The 20514-nt window shown below is 53.6% G+C and overlaps 6 protein-coding genes across 6 annotated transcripts, besides 18 other annotated features; 1 reads left to right on the top strand and 5 right to left on the bottom strand.

The window, feature by feature from the left end:
* Positions 1 to 68: 68 nt before the first annotated feature.
* Positions 69 to 107: a microsatellite.
* A 118-nt stretch (positions 108 to 225) lies between these two features.
* Positions 226 to 261: a microsatellite.
* Positions 262 to 373: 112 nt separating this feature from the next.
* Positions 374 to 404: a microsatellite.
* A 535-nt stretch (positions 405 to 939) lies between these two features.
* Positions 940 to 1010: a microsatellite.
* A 972-nt stretch (positions 1011 to 1982) lies between these two features.
* On the top strand, positions 1983 to 3511 carry PVX_000590 (eukaryotic translation initiation factor 3 subunit 2, putative; the record flags this gene model as incomplete). The annotated part of the gene is made up of 3 exons (XM_024731234.1): positions 1983 to 2072; positions 2218 to 2263; positions 2525 to 3511. 3 exons carry the CDS (start codon positions 1983 to 1985, stop codon positions 3370 to 3372), a joined length of 984 nt encoding a protein of 327 aa, XP_024586916.1. The 3' UTR covers positions 3373 to 3511.
* Positions 2430 to 2518: a microsatellite.
* Positions 3512 to 3533: 22 nt separating the features above from the next.
* Positions 3534 to 3595: a microsatellite.
* Positions 3596 to 3749: 154 nt separating this feature from the next.
* PVX_000595 (hypothetical protein, conserved) lies at positions 3750 to 6767 on the bottom strand (the record flags this gene model as incomplete). Its single annotated transcript, XM_024731233.1, has 3 exons — positions 3750 to 5822; positions 5973 to 6146; positions 6471 to 6767. 3 exons carry the CDS (start codon positions 6765 to 6767, stop codon positions 3750 to 3752), a joined length of 2544 nt encoding a protein of 847 aa, XP_024586917.1.
* Positions 4655 to 4688: a microsatellite.
* Positions 6228 to 6326: a microsatellite.
* A 569-nt stretch (positions 6768 to 7336) lies between the features above and the next one.
* PVX_000600 (cysteine desulfurase, putative) lies at positions 7337 to 9195 on the bottom strand (the record flags this gene model as incomplete). The annotated part of the gene is made up of 2 exons (XM_024731232.1): positions 8717 to 9195; positions 7337 to 8593 (listed from the first exon to the last, which is right to left on the bottom strand). The coding sequence occupies exons 1-2, from the start codon at positions 8990 to 8992 to the stop codon at positions 7337 to 7339; spliced, it is 1533 nt and encodes a 510-aa protein (XP_024586918.1). The 5' UTR covers positions 8993 to 9195.
* Positions 8630 to 8718: a microsatellite.
* Positions 9196 to 9229: 34 nt separating the features above from the next.
* Positions 9230 to 9255: a microsatellite.
* A 301-nt stretch (positions 9256 to 9556) lies between these two features.
* Positions 9557 to 13539, bottom strand: PVX_000605 (hypothetical protein, conserved; the record flags this gene model as incomplete). Its single annotated transcript, XM_024731231.1, has 13 exons — positions 9557 to 9727; positions 9901 to 10000; positions 10159 to 10310; positions 10433 to 10660; positions 10849 to 10888; positions 11110 to 11259; positions 11383 to 11641; positions 11818 to 12038; positions 12408 to 12454; positions 12599 to 12670; positions 12860 to 12951; positions 13133 to 13222; positions 13329 to 13539. 13 exons carry the CDS (start codon positions 13537 to 13539, stop codon positions 9557 to 9559), a joined length of 1833 nt encoding a protein of 610 aa, XP_024586919.1.
* Positions 12836 to 12866: a microsatellite.
* A 380-nt stretch (positions 13540 to 13919) lies between the features above and the next one.
* Positions 13920 to 13955: a microsatellite.
* A 184-nt stretch (positions 13956 to 14139) lies between these two features.
* Positions 14140 to 14175: a microsatellite.
* Positions 14176 to 14223: 48 nt separating this feature from the next.
* Positions 14224 to 14244: a microsatellite.
* A 265-nt stretch (positions 14245 to 14509) lies between these two features.
* PVX_000610 (hypothetical protein, conserved) lies at positions 14510 to 16484 on the bottom strand (the record flags this gene model as incomplete). The annotated part of the gene is made up of 2 exons (XM_024731230.1): positions 14803 to 16484; positions 14510 to 14648 (listed from the first exon to the last, which is right to left on the bottom strand). Exons 1-2 carry the CDS (start codon positions 16233 to 16235, stop codon positions 14510 to 14512), a joined length of 1572 nt encoding a protein of 523 aa, XP_024586920.1. The 5' UTR covers positions 16236 to 16484.
* Positions 14789 to 14824: a microsatellite.
* A 296-nt stretch (positions 16485 to 16780) lies between the features above and the next one.
* Positions 16781 to 16826: a microsatellite.
* A 775-nt stretch (positions 16827 to 17601) lies between these two features.
* Positions 17602 to 17626: a microsatellite.
* Positions 17627 to 18284: 658 nt separating this feature from the next.
* On the bottom strand, positions 18285 to 19838 carry PVX_000615 (hypothetical protein, conserved; the record flags this gene model as incomplete). The annotated part of the gene is made up of 1 exon (XM_024731229.1): positions 18285 to 19838. The coding sequence occupies one exon, from the start codon at positions 19836 to 19838 to the stop codon at positions 18285 to 18287; it is 1554 nt and encodes a 517-aa protein (XP_024586921.1).
* Positions 19839 to 20433: 595 nt separating this feature from the next.
* Positions 20434 to 20461: a microsatellite.
* The last annotated feature ends 53 nt before the right edge of the window (positions 20462 to 20514 follow it).

Here is a 20514-nt window from a genome sequence, read left to right as displayed (position 1 = left end):
CGTTAAAGCATTAATGATCATCATTCGTGGGGAAGAGAGTTTTTTTTTTTTTTTTTTTTTCTTATTTTTCTTCTTTTTCAACTGTTGGAAGGGCAATTTTTTTCGCGCAGCAATTTCTGTCACTTTTAAAAAGGCATTATATAAATGTAAAAACTCGCATCTGACCCTACAGTCAAGTCATCTCGTAGCATTGTGAAAGAAGAAGAAGAAGAAGAAGAAGAAGAAGAAGAAGTGGGCAGCACTTTTACTCTCGTATGCCTTTGTTGCTAAACAAAAGAATTAAATTTATAAACAGAAACAAAAACGCAGCAAATGCAAACGTGCGGGGGGCATTTATTCGCTGATTTTTTTTTTTTTTTTTTTTTATTTTTTCTTCCCCCCCTTTTGGCGAGATTTTTTTTTTCATTGCTATGCAGATCCGCTCTCTCTCCCCGTAAAGTTGCGGCGAAGTGAAAAAAGGGAGCTGGTCGCGGAAGCGGGGTTTAGAAAAAAAAAAAAATGTACCAAGCAGTGCGGAAACAGCACTGAAGCAGCACTGAAGCAGCACTGAAGCAGCACTGAAGCAGTGCGTGCTAGGGTACAGTCAATTTTACTTCCCCTCTCCCATGGGAGCTCCGTGAACAAACGAGAGGGGCGTAAATAAAAGTGGCTATTTTTTTCTGGTCGTTACTAGGTTTGCGCGGGGTGGGACCCTGAGGGGTAGGGAGGCCCGAAGAGGGGGCATTATACGCATCGATGTAACAGCAGCACTGCTTGTGGTTGACGCGTATTGGTACGTATGCGGTACCCCGGGGATGTTTTCTTATAAGGCACGTTTTTTTTTCTTTGGCGGTTCCTACTCAGGGGGAATACTCTGCGCGGGGCGCCGCGAGACGGCAGCAGAGCGAGCCGGTTCATCCGTTCAAGGGCACGTCGGTCCGTCCGTTCATCCGTTCATCCGTTCATCCGTTCATCCGTTCATCCGTTCATCCGTTCATCCGTTAATAGGTCCATCGGTCCACCGCTAACCCGTTGTCCATGGCCACGCTGCCCCTGCGTTCGGTTTTTTTCCCCCCTTCGACTGGCCGTATCGCGGGGGCCCCCAGGAGAGGAGAACGGCAGATGCAAGTTGATGGCCTACGTAGGGGTGCACTGGGCGTGAAGGGGCAAAAAAAAGGGCAAAATGGCGAAGCGGTAAAATGCCGCGAAATGCCCGAAAGTGCCGCTCCCCCCCCAAGCGGCTTGCAATTTTACAAAGAAAAAAAAAAAAAAGCAAAACGCTCAACGTGAGAGAAATGCGAAAGATTAAGCGAAGCGAAGCGAATGGCAGAGTAGCAAAAGGAAAGTTGCCACGTTGAGATGCTCCAGAAGTTCCCAAGTTGTGAATGCGTCCCGGCTGAGCAGCAAACCAAATTGAACAGCCGCCCCCCCACCCTCCTTTTCCAGTACGTATAACACAACACAGATTTGAGGAGGGCAAGCGGAGAGAGGGGCAAATCTACAAGGACGACTCTCACCTGCGCATCCCCCGAGCGTTGCATTTGCCTCTATAAATATAGTAGTACCCTCGCATCCGTATGCATGCCCCTGCCTACTTTCACCCACGTACACTTCCCCCCCCTCGCTGTCGCCCCGCAGGCAAGGATAAAATGATACAGGCGGCCCAGCGAGAAAAAAAACGCGTCGAAAGAGTTACCAAAGAGTAGAGCAGCCAAGCAGTGGAGCCGTCAAGCCGCAGAGCAGCCAAGCCATCAGCGCCGCGCCGCCCCGACGAGGAAAAGAGGTCACCCGTGTGCCCAGTGGAGGCGTTCCCGGGGCCCTCGCAGCGTCGCGTCGAGACCCGCCAGGGGAGAACTGCACAGGGAGGAAAAAAAAAAAAAAAACTGCCTCTCCGGAGGGGAGCTCTCGTTAATCATCTAATTAATCGCCCAACTACCCAACCCCCGGGGGGGTAAAAGAGTCACCCGCTTTAACCCTATCAAAAGAGAAGATCGCCCTCCACGATGAAGAGGAAATACTTGTGTGGCCACAACCGTCCGCTGACGCATGTGAACACGAATTACGATGGGGATTTGCTTTTCACCACAGGCAGGGTTAGTGTTTGCTTGCAGCAGGGGATATTCCCCCGGAGAAGGGGCATCCCCAGTGTATAACCTGCACTGTGCTTTCCGCGCTTACCACATGAGCACCTGTTTAACAATTCTTTCCTTTTTTTTCCCCCCTCCTTCCCCACTTAAGGATAAGAAGTTCATTTTGTGGAGACTGGCCGATGGGAACCAAATAGGTAAGTGAAGCGAGTGATCACCAGTGATGGGGTGAGATGGCGCCGTTTCAGTTGTGCCGATTGCGGGGTGCCCTTCTCATGTGGGTAGTGTTGAGGCCTCCCCAGAACTTGCCACCCCGTCCCCGTCGTTGCACCAGCACTTCGTTGCTTCGCTGCTTCGCCGCTTCGCCGCTTCACCGCTTCACCGCTTCACCGCTTCGCCACTTCGCCACTTCACCGCTTCGCTACTTCTTCACCACTTCGCCGTTTTCCCCCCCGAAGGGCTCTACGAGTGCAGCGGCGCCGTGTACAACTCGGACGTGACCTACGACAGCAAGCGCATCGCGTGCTCCTCCGCCGCGAACAAAGTTTACATATTTGACGTTTACACTGGAGAGACGCTCACCGTGATGGAGGAGAACGGGCCGGTGCGTTTCGTGGAGTTTAACAAGAATCCACTGGACCAAAGCAAGATCGTTGTAGCTACGGACAGACTGAAGGTGGAGCATAAGCGGTTCATCAAACTGTATGACCTGAAGAGCAATACAGTCGTGTGGAAACAGGAGCACGAAAGTAGGTGCATCCAAGTGAGGTGGTGTTTTTTTGATAAGCTTATCCTCTCGGCACACGAAAATGGGGAGATAGTCATCTGGAATGCAGAGGATGGTCATCAAATGAGAAAAATACAAGCCCATTCGAAGGAAGTAACCAATATGGCATTCGACAGGGACCGAATGATTATGTTAACCTCCTCTGCCGATGGAACTGCGACGTTAAGAGATGCAATAAATTTTGAAATAATTAATGAGTACACAGCGGATAGACCACTCAACACGTGTGATATCTCTCCTCTCTTTAAGAGCGAGCACAATCCGAAGAATCACATCATTTTGGCTGGTGGCCAGGCGGCCGAACATGTCACCACCACTGCCACGGGAGAGGGGAAGTTCCAGACGCTCCTCTACGACATCATCCACGCGAACGAGTTGGGAAGCATCAAGGGCCACTTCGGAACGGTGCACTCCATCAAGTTCCTGCCGCACGGCGACGGCTTCGTCTCCGGCGGGGAGGACGGCTTCGCCAGGATCTACCACTTCGATAAGGACTACTTCATCGGCAAGTACGACTAGGCGGGGGAGCGGCGGAGCCGTAAGGCGGTGAAGCCGCCTATCAGCCGAGCAGCCAATCTGCCGCTCTGCCGAGGAAGCCACTCCTCCATGTCGACGTGCGTTTGTTTCTCCCAAGCAGCTCTCACCCACCGTAAAAGAGAAAAAAAAAGAGAAAAATAAAAAAAAAAAAAAGAGAAAAAAAAAGAAAAAAAAAATGCAAAACATTTCCCCCTTCTTTTACCCCCTCGAACGAACTCCTTTTTAACGTAGCATCACCATTATGAGAAGATTCGACGCGTTTTTTTTGGCTTCTCCCACGTTGGCTACGGCGGCGGTGGATAGCCACCGCGACCGCTGCCGCCAGTGCAACCGCCACTACCACCCCGACGCACACTTCCCTACTGATGGCCGTAGACGGACAGGGCTCCCAGCACCGGCTCCCCCCGCCTGCAGTTCCGAAGGTACTTGGCGGGCCTCCCCTTCTGGGGGGCGTCCCCCCGCTCGGCAACGAGCTCCTTGTGCTTGTAGTCGTTTAGTAGGTAGCTTCGAGTGGCCTCCTCCAGTTGGCATGCACGCGATTGCTTTGCGGTAAGTAGCTTCTGCGCCTTCGCGGCAAGTAGCTTCTGCGTTTCGTCCGACGCTTCTGCCTTATCTGAGGCTTCTTCCCCCCCCCGCTTCCGCACCACCCGCTGACACGCGTACCTCAGCTTGGACAGGTTTACACGCACGGGCTCCTTCGTCACTGGGTCTTCGCACAGGTGCACCGAGAGGCTGCTCTCCCTCACGGCAAGCAATGCTACGTAGCGGTTAAGCCTACTCACCACGTGCTCACTGAATAGGTAGCTCCGCAGGTATGCTTCCTCCCTAAATGCACTCACGACGATTAACAGGTCGAGCGATTTCCTGCACGATCTAATTGGGTAGGCTGCCCACAGGTGTAGAAACAGTTTGAGCAGTTCCTCCTTTATTTGCTTCTCGCTGTAGATGAAGCGGCGGTCGTAGGGGGACACCACCACTAGGGCTTCCAACCTGGCACACCTCGCTGCTGACCGCTTCACTGGACGCAGCAAAGAGCGGTAGCCCCCCCGTTTAGTCGCCCCAAAATAGAGTAAGAGGAGAAGGTACATTGTTTGCTCATCCAGCCCATAGGGGGAGAGGCTCCCCCAGAGGGAATTGAAGTACTCTACCCACATGGAGGCGCTTCCTCCAGCACTCCCTCCATGTAGAGTTAACAAATAAAAGGGATAATGGTCCCTTCGTTGGTGTTGCCACAGCTTCTTCTCCTGCTTCCTCTCCTTCTCCCTCTCCAATGTGATCTTCACCAAGCGGCGAGTCAAATCGGCACCCACGTAACTTCCATACCTGTGCAATGCGAAGGTGATTAGAAAGAGGTAGTTCACAACGGCAGGGGGGAGGTGTCCACTCGGGACGTTCACCCTCTTCAAATCGTCGGAGATCCTCTCGGCTACACGCTTGAGGATGTTTCTGTTTGGCAGGGCAAGTGTTTCCACCGCCCCACAGAGGAGCAGCATTTCGACGTAGGTCAGCTGGGAGATTACTTCGGGGCAGGCGGGCAGCAGCGCGGAGAGGAGCCCCCTCATGAGGGTGGCGGCGTAGGGGGGGGGTTCCAAAAGGTGATTTCTGCCTGCCCCTACACGGTCTTCTCCCCCTAAGAAGTCCTCTCCCCCCCCCGTGTGGGCGCCCCAACTCGCCAGCAGCAGACGCACCAACCTCGCGGCATCCTCCCCGGAAAACTTATGCACATTGTTCAGAAAAACTTTTAAAAATGGAATCACGTTTAGCCTCTCAAAGGAAAGTCTTGCCAACGTCACGAGGCACTTCACATCGTGCTGAGTCACCAGGAGGGTTCCTTCAAACTGATGCTCATACAGATGGATCCTCTCCCTCAACTCCTCCGTCTTACCCTCCAACTCGTTTGTACCGTTAAAGAGGGAGAGAATTTCCACACACTCGTGTAGCGTTGTGTCTAAGGGAACTTCAAAAAAAATTTTTTTCATTTTCTTGGCCAAGGGGTTCAGAACCTCCGGGTGGAGGTCCCCATAGAGACACGTGTATTTGACTATGCTCAGCAAATTCCTGCCACTAAGTTCAAAATGCCACTCGGGAATTTCTTCGCGTCTTCCATTCGTTCGGTTCTTCGCCTCGCCGATGTGAGGCACTCTCCTTTGTACTACCCTCCCAACGTAGGGTGATCGCCTGCTCCTCTTTAAAAGAGAATCGCCTCCTTGCGCAGATGCATTTTGCACTTCCCCCCCCGCGGAGGACACCCCGAAGACGTGGGAGAGGAAGCCATTCCAGAAGGGGATGAAAGGGTTGTCCCTCAAGGTGAAGAAGCAAAGGGCTTCGCACGTCATGGCGACGTCATTCAGTGTAAATAGGTTGATGCTCTCCGCACAGTGTAGAGTCAACACGTGCAGGAGGTTCTTCTCCGCGCGGGTTATTTGCTCCCACTGGGGGGGGGGCCTCTCCCCGCAAGGGAAAAGATGCTCACGTGAGGTGGGAGAAGGGGAGGAAGTGGGCGAAGAGGAGGACATGCGCGACGTGTTCAACGTGTGAGCCGCCTGGTTACCCCCCCCCAGTGGAGGCACTTCCACCCCTACCTTGCCACCACCTGGGGAAGATGCCCCCCAGTGCACTGCAGACACATCTCGAAATGTATGCTTCACCAAGACGAGGAATATTTGCAAAAACTGACGAGGCTCCATGCTACGGTGGGAGTCCCTTAGGTAGGCGAAGAGGAAGCTGAGGAGGGCGGCGCTCCTTATGTTTAGCTTCTGCACAGCGATAGATAGGAGGTAGGCATTCACGTGGTCGATGTGCCGGTTATGCGGGGTGGTAGGGCGGTTATGCGGTGTGGTGTGCGAGTTAAGCGGTGTGGTGGGGCGGTTATGCGGTGTGGTGGGGCGGTTATGCGGTGTGGTGGGGCCTCCCTTCTCGTCGTCCATTGTGAGGGGGGAAGAGCTCGTAGATGTCTGGTTAAGTGAACCCATCGGCCGCCCCTCAGCTGACTCCTCAAGCGAACCCATCGGCCGCCCCTCAGCCGGCTCCTCAAGCGGATCTCCCCCCCTCACACACCCCACATTGCAGCAAAAGATCACTCTCCGCAAGTCGTCCCAGACGAATTCATTTTTAATTCTTCCCTTTATCACCTTCTTCAAAATTTTGCCAATGTCCTTTTCACTTAAAAGGTGCAGCTTCTTCTTGAAGAGGAGCTCCCCCAAATGTCTCCCTTCCCTTTTGATCTCCTTCTCTGCAGCTTTGAATAGGCCCTTGTGCTTCTTATATATTGCTACCCGCGCTGTGCACTTAACAACGGCAGGGCTGCAGCTTCGCTCCGCTGGTTTCCCCTTCAGCGCGCTCTGCGCGAGTTTGAGGCTGTCGCGGGGGATCCCCATGGTGGGTTGGCCGGTGGAGTCACTGGGGAGGTACCCCTGCGTTGCCTCCACAGGGGGCAGAGATTCCTCCGGGGAGGGGCTCCACCTGGTTGAGGAACACAAAAGGAAGCCAAACGGGACCTACATTCAGAAGTGATCCTCCTACTACTACTACTCCCCCTTGTGGCGGCCGCGGGGGGGAGAAAACAATCTGGCTCTCCTTCCACCTTGTCGGCGCGAGGGCCTCAAAAATGGGGGGAGATGTCGCGCACGGGGAGGAGCGCCGCGCGAGTCAAATATGGTACATTTGCCAAACGGGGCGATGGCTAGCCCATCAAACGGTCGAATATAAATTTGTAGGAAAAAAAAGAAAAAGAAAGAGGCACTCTTAGAAGAGCAGAGCATATACCTCCTTCAGCCCTCCCTCAAGTGTGCGCGGGGAAGTTACCCACTCGGGAAGGATCCTCAATTGGGGTGTGCATATAGGCATACATGTTTGTAACAGTGTGGGGGGGAGGAATCATCAAAAGGGGCTATCGATGACAGCCACCGAGGAGGTCCCCCACCGTCGCAGTTACACCACTTCGTCGCTACTTCACCCCCCCCCTGTTCATCCCACTCAGCATCCTCGCAATGGACGCGATCTGCTCGGCCAGGAACTGCACCTCCTCGGGGGTGTTGTAAAAGAAAAGCGAAACGCGCGCGCAGTCGGGTATGCGCAAGAACTCCTTCAGCAGCAGAGACGCACAGTGGTGGCCAGACCGGATGCAAACGTTCTTGAAATCCAGGAAGGTCACCAAGTCGAAGGAGGAGAACTGGTCCGACCATAGAGGCAGGATGGGCACTTTCTTTCCCCCGCCCCTTCGGCTGTTGTGGATGTAGAGTCTGCACGGGTCGGTCGGGCGGCTACCCCCGCTTCCCCCGCTACTTCCGCCGCTCTCGCTAACGCCCCCTGGGAGCTGCACCAAGCCCCGCTGCAAATGCTGGCCCAAGTGATAAACGAGCATGTCGTAGAGGAACATCTCGTAGCGGCACAGAAGGCGCTGGTCGATCCTCTCCAAAAAGTTGATGGCCACCCCCATGGAAATGACCCCCGCGATGTTCTGCGTGCCAGACTCGAAGAGCTGCGGAGGGGACTCAAACTCCGATTCGTATTTCCCAACAGTTGTTATCATGTTGCTTCCGTACAAAAGTGGTTTAAATTTGTATGAACATGTTAAGGTGTTTTTTAAGTACATAAAACCACAGCCCAAAGGGGCACAAAATTTATGTCCTGAAGCGATTAGCACATCCGGGCAACAGTTATTTGCTTCCATCCGTCTGAGGTCATATCTTATGTGTGCAAAACTTTGGGCAGCATCCACAATGACAATTGCATTTTTATTTTTCTCCTTCACTGCCTTTATAATTGCAGTTAACTTTTGAATGTTCCCTAACACGTTGGATACGTGACTTATGGAAACCACTTTGGTGTTTCTGTTGATCCTTTTTCGTAACCTCTTGATGTGAATGTAGCCGGTACTCTTCAGCGGGATGTATTTGATTTTTCCTTTTTTTTTCCTCTTCACTTGTTCTTGCCAGGGAACTATATTGGAGTGATGCTCCAGGTAGGTCAGGTGTATTTCGTCTTGCCTTCTTTTGATCACTCTCTCCATCAACATGCTGCAGATGAGGTTCAGCCCGTGCGTCGTGCCGCTCGTGAATATGATTTCATCCTCCCGCTCGCAGTTGATGAAGTTCTTTATCGTCTTCCTCACTTGCTCGTAGCTCCTCGTCGCGTCCAGACTCATTTTGTAAATCCCTCGGTGGACGTTGGCGTTCTCGCTGGAGTAGAATTGGGTCAGTTTCTGCGGGGAGGCGAAGCGGTGTGGCGAAGCGGTGAGGCGAAGCGGTGAGGCGAAGCGGTGAGGCGAAGCGGTGTGGCGAAGCGGTGAGACGAAGCGGTGCAACTGTGCGATTGGGCAACTCACCCCTATGACGCAGGCCGGCTTCTGCGTGGTGGCCGCGCTGTCGAAGTACGCGGGGCAGTTCTCCCTCTTGAAGAAGGGGAATTCTTCCCGAATCTGCTTGAAGTAATTCACGACGCCGGCATCGATGTGCGGCTTTCCATTTTCGTAGCTCAGCTTGGTCATTCGGCGGGGGGCCCTGCCTACGTACAGGTCACTCCTACCGACGTGGTAGGAGTAACATGTGTAATTCGCGATGCGCAGCAGCAGGCAAATCCATGCAGCGCTCGAGGGCCGCATGGTCACCTGGGGTTTATGGCGCTATTATTCTCCTTTAATGAGAGGGCGATGGGGAGTAGCGCGCCCTAGTTGGCGACTGACCGATTGATCGATTAACCGATCGCCCATTTTACACAACTGTAAAAATTATGTAGCTTTAACTGGTAAGGGGTTCCCACTGGGGAAGATGAGCATCTCCGCTGAGAAGCTAGCCATTTGAGGGTGAAGGAAAAAAAAAAAAAAAAAAAAAAAAAATACCTTAACCGTTCAGGCTGTTCAGGTGGTTTTTCTCCAACATGGGCGACATTTCGTGCAGAGAAGAAAAAAAAAAAAAAAAAAATTAATAAAGGAAAAGGAGACAACGCAGTGGACCGCATCCACTAACAAGCAGGGGGAAAAACTGGTGTAGGAAAGGGCTAACACGTGTGCCACTCGCGTGGAAAAAATAGAGAAAGAAGGAAAGAAAAAAAAACTACACGCGAAAGGAATGGCACCACGGTAGGTACACACGCGGGGACTCTTCTTCTGCTTCGCAACGCAGCTTCGTTACGCAGCATCACTACACCGCGCCGCTAATCCGTGCCGCTAAACCGCTTCGCCAAACCGCTTCGCCTCCTGCAGGCAGAACTCGAAGCTTCTGAAAAAGTAGAATGTCCAGAAGAGCCGTACCCGTGGGCACTTTCTGCGAATTATCTTTTTGTACGCCTGGTCGGCACGCGCATCGAAGGGGAAGACGTGGTGGACGTGGCTGACGAGCTGCGAGGTGGTGGGAAAAGCAATGAGTGAAGCAGTCAGCGAAGCGATCAGCGAAGCATCTAAGGAAGGAACGGCGCAACACTGCGACGTTGCAAAAAAAAAAAAAAAGGATAGCCACTTCCAAACCCAAAGCGCATGTGTAGAGAGGCTTCTCCTTATTTTTTCTTTGTTACCAAGTCGGGCTTCTCCTGCACACCGAGGACGCCTCGAAGGAAACGATCTATTTCCTCCACCGATTTGCGTTCATCCGTTTCTCTGCTCATGAATCGCAGGCTGCGCCGGGTAAGCGGTGAGTAAGCGGAGGGTAAGCGGCGAATAGGTAGCATACACGCACTGCATACGTACTACATACGCACCACGTGCACTACGCACAGATCGCCCCTGCTAATCGCCAGGCACACACAAATGGGGGATGCAGCCAATGTAGTTACCTCGTCTCGTAAAGGCCCCCCTCCGGCGAGGGTTCCCCCGGGTGGTCCTCGACTCCACTAGGCCCATCACACTGGGGAGGGAATATGTTGCCGTCGTACAACAGAGAGATCAGCTTGTTCTGTTTGTTCCGTTTGAACAAGAGGAGGGATTCCTGCGCGTGGGGAAGCGGCACATCCAGGTGAAGGGTGCAACACATGAAGGTGAAGGAAACGACATGCATTAGTGCGGTCTCTATATCTCTCCCTCACCACCATGGGTGCTCATCCAACTTACCAGCGAGTGCGAGAGGGGCAACACATTTTTGGCAAAGCAAACGTTGGAAATTCTAACCGCGTGGGAGCGGAATTTCGACAGGTACTTTTTCACGAGTGTGTCTTCTTTCACGAGGGCGTCCATTTGCTTCCCCTCGAAGATCACCTTCCGCAGAAGGCCCTTCAGTTCGGGTGGACTCAAACAGAAGATGATCTGTTCACATTTGATGGACTTCCTCCCGAGGCGCACCTGAGGTGGTGAGGAAGCAGGGGAAAGAAAAGAGGAGGCGGTGTGTTTACACACTCCTTTGGAACGACCCATGTAGTGGCCTCTCTGCAGAGAGCGGACGAACCAACGCAGACGCGACAGTCAAAGGGGCCTACCTTCACCCCGCGGCGCGTGCACCTAATTTGTACGTCGCCCCTCCGAGTTAGCACTTCGACGTTGCTGCATAGTTCGAGGTGGTCCCGAAGTTTGCTACGGAGGGAGGAGAGCAACAAAAGATGAGCAGCAAAAGATGAGCGGTGAAATATGAGCGGTGAAAAACGGATGTTGTTCCACCCGGGCGGCAAAACTAAGTGCGTGTGTATGCCTGTGGGGGGCACTCTGGCGAAGGATACAACACCTGGAGTTGCCCCTCAATCACAGCTGACCAGCACGACGTGTGGAGGTGCCCACCGGGTGATGGCCCTGCTTACCTCAACAAGGTGACGTTCCCTTTAGCGAACTTTACGCTCTTTTTTTTTTGGGCGAAGATGGAGGAGCTACCTTTCTTGGCGGTTGCGCGCAGGGCCTTGACGAGGGACTTCTCCTCCTCCAGGCGGTCCATAAATTCGGGGAAGTGGGAGCTGCGGGGGGGGAGCGCCAAATGGGGGAAGCGCTAAATGGGGGAAGTGCCAAATGGAGAGTAGGCCAATCGGGCGAGACACGCACTCCTGCTGACGAAGCAACCGTCGAAGCGGCACACCTACCGCATCAACACATCCCGGGGGGAGTACCCAAAGTAGTGGAGGCAGTATGGGCTAATAACACTTTCGAGCAAGTTAGCGTCGAAGCGTCTCCTTATAAAAGAGCTCATCCGCTCCTCCTTAGGGTTAGGGATAGACGCTCCGAAGAGGTGGTCCTTCAAAAGGCAGAACAAAATTCTGAAGATAAATTTATTCACTCGGTAGGTTCGCCCGCATTCGTCCAAGTAGGAGAGGTTGCTTGCGTACGGGTTGCTCCGGATGACTGTGCAGGGGGGGGGGAAGAGGAGGAGCAGCAGTGGCACCGACGCGGTTAGCACTCGTGAGTAGCAGCTACATCGACGCGGTTGGCACTCGTGGGAAGCAGCTACATCGACGCGGTTAGCACTCGTGAGTAGCAGTGACGTCGACGCGACTTCCCTCATCGGGGTGGAGACCCACCTTCATCCTCCGCAGTCACCCACCGAAGCAGTTCCCCAAAATGAGAAGAGGACCCACTCAGGGGGAAGGCATAGTGCCTCCCCACTTCGCACACGTTCTTCTTCGAGTAATGGCTGTCAAGGAGGCTGCACTTCCTCTTCACGTTTAGCAGTTTGATGTGGTGTTTATTTTTGGAGAGGTAAAGGGCCAGACAGAGGGAGTCGACGCCGCCGCCTACGATGCTGCTCGGGCAGGGGGGAGGGAAAAACACGCGAGTGCCACGCAACAGTGTGGGTTGAGCGTAGCTGAGCAGGGGCCGCTTAACTGCGTAGGTTGGACGTAGCTGAGCAGGGGCCGCTTAACTACGCACGCCTCATCTGAGCGAACCATATAGATTTGGTAGCCTTGGCCATTAGCCGGGCGCGCCGAGGGGACGTCGCCATCGGGGAGGGGGAGCAAACCGGTCTGCCGCGAACAAAGGGTCCCACTAGGGTGAACCTCCAGCGAGGTGTAATCGCACTGGCGTGGTAGAAGTGGAAATAATAAAAAAACAAATTCTCACCAGCTTGGAAGACTGCTTCCCCTTTCCACGCCGGGCGCGCCGCTAAAACTCCAGATCGCCCTGCAAACTGCGGAAGAACATCTCCTTGCCGTCCACCTGCCGAAGGGGTGAGGGTTTAAAAGGGGGCGGTGAGTGGGTCTCTCCGCGCACGCCGCTAAATCTGCGAACGCTACTCGCGCCAGGACCACCCTCGAGGGGAAGTCGCTCTCATGAAAGGCACGCGCAAAGGCAGCAACAAACCTTCATCAGTCCCCCCTTGAGCTTTATCTTCCAATTGCTACTTGCGTTTCTGCGTCCACACGGCTTCGTTATCTGCAGGGAGGGAAAAAAAAGAAAAAAAAAGGAGAAAAAGAAGAAGAGTTATCCAGCTGGGGGAACTCCACCCGGGTGAATCATCCCAACGGCACGGTTGCAAACAAGCATACAATGCCGCACATCTGCACACATGTTTTTTTTTTTTTTTTTTTTTCTTTTTCTTTCCCCCCCTCTGGCAGAACTCACTTTGTCGCAAATGCCGACGATGACGTTGGACGTCGGGGGGTCCACGTCGCTCAGGTCGCTTATGGAGATGTCGTCCAGCTCGTTCAGTTCGTCTGAGGGGGGAAGCGGTCGAATGGGGGTCAGCAGGTGGTCTCCTCTCAAAGGGGGACTGTTCCCCCCACAGTGAAATGCGCAAATGGGCACTTGCACAAATGGGTGGCTTCCCAAATGGGCGCTTGCGCTTGCGCTTGCACAACTGTGTAGCGGCTGAAGGGCAGCTCGCGGGAGACCCACCCGCCTCGTCATCCTGGAGGTGCTGCTCCAACTCGGCTATTTCCTTCTCCTCCACTTCGGCGTCTTCAAACTCGTCGTCCTCAAAGTCGTCTGCGCAGGGGGGTGGGGAAGTGGAGAGTACACGCGCGGCACGGAGCATAGCAGTGTGGCGGCTACACAGCTACATAGCAGCGCCGCTTTGCCGCTGCGCACTCACCGGCAACGTTGGGCGCGCCCCCCTGCTGCGGCGCGCCCGGCTGGTCAGGCCCCTTCTCCGTAGCCTGCAGCTTCCGCTCGTAGATCTTCAGCCACCTGATTTTTATGGCTTCCAAAATCCGTGTATTGTAGAACTGGCCGCACTTCTCGATCGTCCCGTCGATTATCTTCCTGTGCACTTCCTCCAGCTCGGAGTCCTTCAGCAGGGACATCTTCGCTCGGGCGGCAAAGCGGTAAAGCTGCAAATCGGTTGAGCAGCTACGCAGTTAGGAACCCAGCTGCCAACTGCAAACCTGTTTAGCGGTCCAGCTGCACGCACAGCTGTGTAGCCCCCTGTGCGCTCCAACTGGCGGGGAGGAACACAACGGGAGAGTACCTTCCCCTCAAATGAAGGGTTTCAAAAAAAAAAGGAAAAAAGGAAAAGATCAACCACGTTGCTCCCAACTTAACCATCCGTTACTCTCCTAGGCAACAAAATTTAAGAACACAAGTCCTGCGCGGTGGAAACGTCGAAGGGGAAAGGGAGACCCACATAGTGACGCACTCGGGATTGCAGCGCCGTCAAAGAGAAAAAAAAAAAAAAAAAAAAAAAAAGAGAAGATGAGATGAGATGAGAGAAGTGAAACCGATTGGGCAGTGTCAGTGAGGGGGGCTCACCTTATTGGAATTCTCCCCGGCAAGGTGCACCCCCCGAAAAAGGAAACAAACAAACGAGCTACTCCGCCGAACCAATTAAGCCAACCGGACAAGCAAATAGTATGTCGCCCTGGGAAGTGAAAACATTTTTTTTTTTTTTTTTTTTTTTTTTTTTTTTTTTTTAAAATGTGACATAATACAAAGTTAGTGGCTAAAGAGGGTCATTTGGGGAAAAAAAAAAAAAAAAAAAAATACAGAGGTGTATCTTTTGCAGGTGTGTGGAAAAAAAAAGAGGAAGATGAAACAGCTGTGCATGTGAAGATGTGCGGGTGGGCAGTGTGGCAGAAGAGCAGCTGTGACATGTTCGCTGGGCTGTTCGCTGGATCGTCCGCTGACCCGTTGGCCCCACGCGCGGAAGGCCACTCAACGGCTGGTAACCAACCAGCCATTGCACAACCGCGAGGAAGGGACGTTGCGCGCTCGCGCATTGGGGCATTTCCCAAGTGGCCCTCCCACCGCTGCCACGTCCATCCGCCGCTGCCCCCCTCAGGTGAAGATCTCCTCCTCGTAGCTGGTATTGTCAACGACGTTCGTGAGGAAGGAGTAGGTGATCGTGTCGCAGATGAAGTTCTTGTTGTTGCTGTTGCGCAGCAGCTGGAACATTTGCCGGTTGATGATTTCGTTCCTGCGGGGGGGGGGGGGGGGGAAGAAGCGGCAACGCGGCAGTAATGTGTGGAGTGGTAGGCAGGAAAGCGGCAATGATGTGGACGTGTCCGCAGCAACGCGGTAAGCATAACTACGCTTCGCTACGCTACACTTCGTTCCGCTTCGCGGCTCACCTGAGCAGGTCCTTCGAAATGGAGAGAAGCGCCGACTTGGGCTGCAGCGAGCAGTTGCTGTTCTTCAGGAAGAGCATGTAGTTGTAGTCCAGGAAGCAGGTGTCCTTACCGTCAATGTTAACGTAGGTGCACTTCTTATAGCTGTTGCATTTGCTCTCGTCATCTGACATGGTGTAGCACTCGACCTTATCCTCGCTGTTCATTTTGATATCGTCTAGGATTTTCTTGGACAGCTCCTCCTCATTTAAGGTAAAAATGTTTTCCTTCAAATCGTTTACATCGTTTGGAGCAGAGGAATCTGGGGAGGTGGGTGCATCCTTCGAGCGGTCATGCTCTCTAATCCCTTTTGCAGAATCCGTTTGTATGTTGCTTACGGGGCCTGAGATGTCATCCAAAATGGAGTCTGACGAGTTTAGAAGGTCCTCTAGAAGGTCCTTATTTCTCTCACCCTCTCTCTCATTCACTTCGCTAGGCACATGCATTTTAATTTCCTGCTCGACGTGTTGCTTATTTGGGTCCTCTTGGCCAAATGGAGAGTTTCCTCCCTGTGTTATCTCCTCCAACACGTATACGTTATCCCCGTCGGTGAGAATGATCTTTTGCTTTTCTTCGTTTCCGTCTACCGTTCGAGTGAACAGCCCTTCCACGTCTGCCTGGTCGGTTCCCTTCTGGGTGTCCCCTTCCGCGGCGCGCTTCACGGCGTCCAGGTTCACCACCAGGTGGTCCGTCCCCTCGGCCGCGTCGTTCGCACGTCCGTCTGCACCTCCACTGTGCAGCTTGATTTCCCTCTCATCGCTCACGCTGTTGGAAGTGCTGGCAGGGTTGGCCGCGTTAGAAGTACTGGCCGAGTTGGCTTGGCTAGCTTCGCTAGCTTGGCTGGCTTCGGCCACGCCCGGCTTCTGCACCTCCTTGGCCCTCATCACCTTCTCGCAGAAGAAGGGCGAGCAGCTCTCCTCCAACTCAATTTGAAACTCGCTGCTGCTCGACTTGTCCCCACTCAGCTGGTCCAAAAACGACACCGTGTTGTTGTTCACCACCTCTATAATAAATTTGCTATAAAGGTCCGACAGTATTTGCTTCTTTATAAATTCTTTGTTCTCCTCGACGAAGTTCTCCCCTATGATGGCATCTCCCAGGAGGGGGTCCCCTTGGAAGAGGTTGCTACCATCCCCCTTGGCTCCCTCCCCAGAATTGGTTCCCTTTAAGAAGTCCTTTAGGGACTCACTGAATTGGGTGTTGCCATCCAGCATGATGTTTGGCACAGTTGGGGGGGCTCCACTGTTGCTGGCCGCCGACGACTTGGCTGATCCGTTCAGCGAGTCCGTCGCGGGGGTGCCCATTTCATTGGCATACAGCTGAAGGGAGTCAACTTGGTTTTTCCGTAGAAGGGGGAGCGCCGCTAACAGCAGCACGCGAATTGCTGCACCTCTCATTTTGGCTTCTCTGCTTGGGGGAGAAGGGGAGGGGGTATTTACTGCTCTTCTCTTCCTCGGGAGGTGTGCCCCTTCTCCTGTACGTACACCTGAACAGCTCGCCTCTTCCTCCGCTCCGTTGGCGGCAACGTATGTGTGCCACGCGACAGTGGGGTTCGCGCTAGCGATGGGGGAGGCGTTCCCAAGAGGTGTTAAAGGGAAGAAGAAAGGAATGAGAAGCTAATTTCACTTCCTATTTGAGTCCTGGCTAAAAAACGCGATGGGGGCTCCTCTCAACACTTCGCATGCAAACCTCGCCTGTACGAGGGAATCCTCTTCTTGGGGGGGGTACGCGAGGGGAGAAAATGGAAGGCTGGCCACACAATGGGGGAGGGGGGACTACACAAAGGGGCAACCACACAAAAGGAAAAACTGACTGACCATGGGGGGGAAAAAATAAACGATTATAAAATGTTGCAAAAAGGTAAAACGGGTGTTTCTTCCTGAGCCTATTTCGGGATGCTTACAAACAGAGGGAAAAAAAAAAAATAAAATAAATAAAAAAAAAATAAAAAAAAATAAAGCATATATTTTTCACGAGCTGCTACTGCCACTTGGTTTACATTTTACGGGTGGGTGCGGGGAGCCCCTTCCCTTCGCCGTAAGTTGCATGTGCCAGGGGGAGCGAGCCGGGAGGGCCTTCCGGGGTAAACGCGCCTGGCTAAGCACTCACCTGGCTAAGCGTGCGCCTGGCTAAGCACGCACCTGACCAAGCATACACCTGACAAAGCATACACCGCGCAACCACACGGCGACGCGTGTACGAGCCTCCACACATAAGCATGCGAGGGCTGGCCGCCACCACTTGGTCGCAGCCAATCGACTCGGGTAGCGCCCTCCGCAAGCTGGCATGCCCTTCGCTTAGCCGTCGCTTCCCCTCCCAGGTGTGTACAAGCTGGAAAGCTCCTCATGGGATTTGTATTTCCCCTTTGGTGGTCCCTGTAATTGGAGAGATGATCACCCCGGCCACTTCACCGCTTTGCCGCCCCCTCCGGTTTTCCCATTCGGAGAATACGCACCTTTGCCGATTGTTGCATCGCGGGGGAGCCACCCGGGTGTAGCGGCAAAGCGGCCAAGCGGCCAAGCGGCCAAGCGGCCAAGCGGCCAAGCGGCCAAGCGGCCAAGCGGCACAGTGAGGTTGCGCAGCGAGGGGCATGCAGTGAGTTTCCCCCCCTCCCAGTGCTGCCACCACGTTGTGAAGGTTTCCTCCGCCCCATGTCGCCTCGGTTTGGCTCGCGAGTTTTCCCCTCGCCATTGTCATTGCAATGGCCATTGCCTTTGCCTTTGCCTTTGCCCTGTTTTTTTTTTTTTTTTTTTTTTTTTCCATTCCATGCTACACCCTTGTAGTGGTGGCAGCCCCCGCAAGTGACCCCCCACGCGTCGTTAGAGCATCAAATTGGTGGCAAGCGTGACAGGCGCAACCACACTGAATGCGTTTCTTCCCCGCGTTGAAACAAATGAGAAGCAGAAAAATGTTATCCCTCCCTGGCGGGGGCCCACTTTAACGCTGAGACGATTCATTGCCGCTTCACGCGAGAGGGGGAGACAACACAGCGGAGAGGTGCCAACAGGGGGAGACACACCACGTGGGGAATCTCCCAGTGGCGCATATGTGTATGCGAATTTTATTATTATTTTGTATATATATATTTTATTTTTTGGTGGATGACGGCTACCCCAGCGGGGCTGCGGTTCGTTGTTGCTCGAAAAAAGGGGCGGAGTTAAAAGGGGCATGTAAGAGGGTCAAACAGGTGGGCTGCTCAATCGGGCCGATCAATCGGCCGATCAACTGCACCGCGCGAACGAGAAATGCGTTAGACAAATAAAAAACAAATAGGGAGGGGCACGCAGGGGAACCCCAACGGGGAGTCGTCACAGTGGTGCGTAAGGATGTGTGGCGGCATTTAAGAAGTCAAAAAAAGGGGAAAAAAAAAGAAAAAAAAAAGAAAAAAAAAAAAAGAACAAATGGCAAACCAGCGGCACACCAGCTGCTCTCCTCCTCCTTCACTTTCACTCCGCCTGCACCGAGGCGTATTCCTGAATGTACCTGCTCGTGTCCGCTCGCCCCTGCCGCCCCTGCACGTTATTCACGTCATACGCGTCGCAGTTGCGCTCACAGGTGTACACAGAAATGTGGGTGAACTTCAAATTGGAGAGGGGGTCCTCCGTGGTCATCACATTCTTTTTCACCTCTAAATAATTTATAACTGTGGAGAGCACTTGAAACTCAAACACTTTTTTTCTTTTGCATATGTGACATTGCGGTGGGACAATCCCATTGGGGTTACCCCCACCAGGGGAGGACAGCTGCTTCTTGGGGCTCCTTCCACTGCAGAAGGTCACACGTAAACTCTCATCGAATACATTATTTTGATTGCTGTTGGTTGCCTCGCTGGAGGAGAGCAGTGCCTCTCCTTTGTATGAGTAGCGGATGAACTGACGGGGAAACCTCCTCAATTTGCTGCAGTAGGAGAGGAACACGCGGTCGATGCTGCGCCTCCCCAGCACTTCCCTTTGTATTTGCTCGAAGGCGTTCATTTCGCTCCGGTCCAGGTCGCCCCCCTCACGCTTCCCGTCAAGCTGCCCATCGGGCTGCGCATCAGGCTGCCCGTCAAGCTGCTCTTCCTCCCCTTCCTGCTCCTCCTGCCCGTTAAGCTGCTCCCCCTGCCCGTTAAGCTGCTCCCCCTGCCCATCCGACTGCTCCTCCCCCTGCCCCCCCCCGGAGGAGCTCCACGACTCGCTGCTGCTACTCACGCAATCCTCCTCATCGCTGATGTAAATTTTTTTCTCCCTAAATATGACGTGCCTCCTCTCCGAGCACTCCCTATGTCTTCCCCTCTTCTCCTCACAGGGTATTCCGCAGATGCGGCAGCAGAAGAGGTATTCCATCTGCTCGTCGAATTTGTTTTTATCTTTTTGCATTAACAGGGTCAGGTAATCCGCGTCTCTGTTTATGCCCTTGGCGTTTCCTTTGCGCGCACTTGAGGGGTGGCTGTTACAATTGAGAGGGGCGGCGGGTCCGTTCGGCTCCCCCGTTGTGGTAGCCCCGTTAGACCGCTCCGTTGTGGCGACTTCGCTGGGCGTTTCTTCCCCGGAGGGCTCTTCCCCCGTCTCCTCCTCCTCACCATCATCATCTTCTTCCTCATTGTCCGCTTCCTCACCATCATCACCGCCGCCTTCCACACCACCGCTTTCCTCCTCATCACTTTCTGCTTCGTCGCCCCCCCCGCCGGCGAGGCTGTACCCGTAGAAGGGGTTGCTCCTGGGCAGCTGCGTGCGGAAGCACTTCACTTGGTTCCCACAAGACAGGCAAATAAAAAGGTACAGGCATCTGTGAAAGCAGTGAGGCATGTCATCAAGGGGTGCATACACTTGCAAAAGAAAAGACATGAGCTTGCTACATAGGAAGCAGTGGAACTCCTTCTGTGGTAGCAGGTTGATGCGGTCCAGCCAAAAGGGCCTCCCTCCAACTTTCGAAACGAATTTCTTCCTCACGCTCTGCTTGTCGTGCAGTTCGTTTTTCCTCTCCCTCTCTTTCGTGTACCCCAGGAGGACGTGCCCCATGGTGGGCGGTACCGAAGCGGTGGTAACGAAGCGGTGGTAACGAGGCGGTGGCACCCCCCGCACTAAGCTGTCACCTCTTGAGGGTTAAAAAAAAAAATAAAATAAAAATCTACGGGGAAGAATACAACTCCTGGGCAACTGCGGAGGGTTGGCTCCGGGGAGGTGGGAACTTCCTGCTCAGCAGCTGCCCTCCAACGGGTCTCCACCAGCCGGGTTATGCGCTCTACCGGCTGATTTGTGGTCTGCCCCGTAGTCCGCACCGTGGCCTGCTGCGAAGTGGAGACTCCACGGAGGCTCCTCCCAGGAAAATTGCAATCCGCTGAAGTGACGCGATCAAATTGGAAGCAGGTGCCAAGCGGGAAGCGTAAAAATGTGGAGGAGGAACAACATGTAGGGTAGCACCGGGCTGAACAGAAGTAAAAACCTATCGGCTGGTGCAGGCGGTACAGATGAACGCTGCGCTTTTTTGGAGGCCATCTCGCAAGGCGACGGCGCAGCAACAGTTCGCTCGCCTCTTCGCCAAGATGAGCAAAATTGCAATTAATAATCTCCTTCTAATTGGAAACTTTTTTTCTTTTTTTTCCTTTTTTTTTTCTACTAATCGGGGCATAAAAAAATGCAGCTGGAGGAACCGCTGCTCCTCCTGTCGAGTGGATCTCCCTTGCGTAGAAGCGGC

Source organism: Plasmodium vivax, chromosome 3 (assembly GCF_000002415.2).
Source record: "Plasmodium vivax chromosome 3, whole genome shotgun sequence".
Lineage (NCBI taxonomy): Eukaryota > Apicomplexa > Aconoidasida > Haemosporida > Plasmodiidae > Plasmodium > Plasmodium vivax.
Note: the sequence above shows the minus strand (reverse complement) of the source record. Positions and strands in the feature narration are given on the sequence as shown.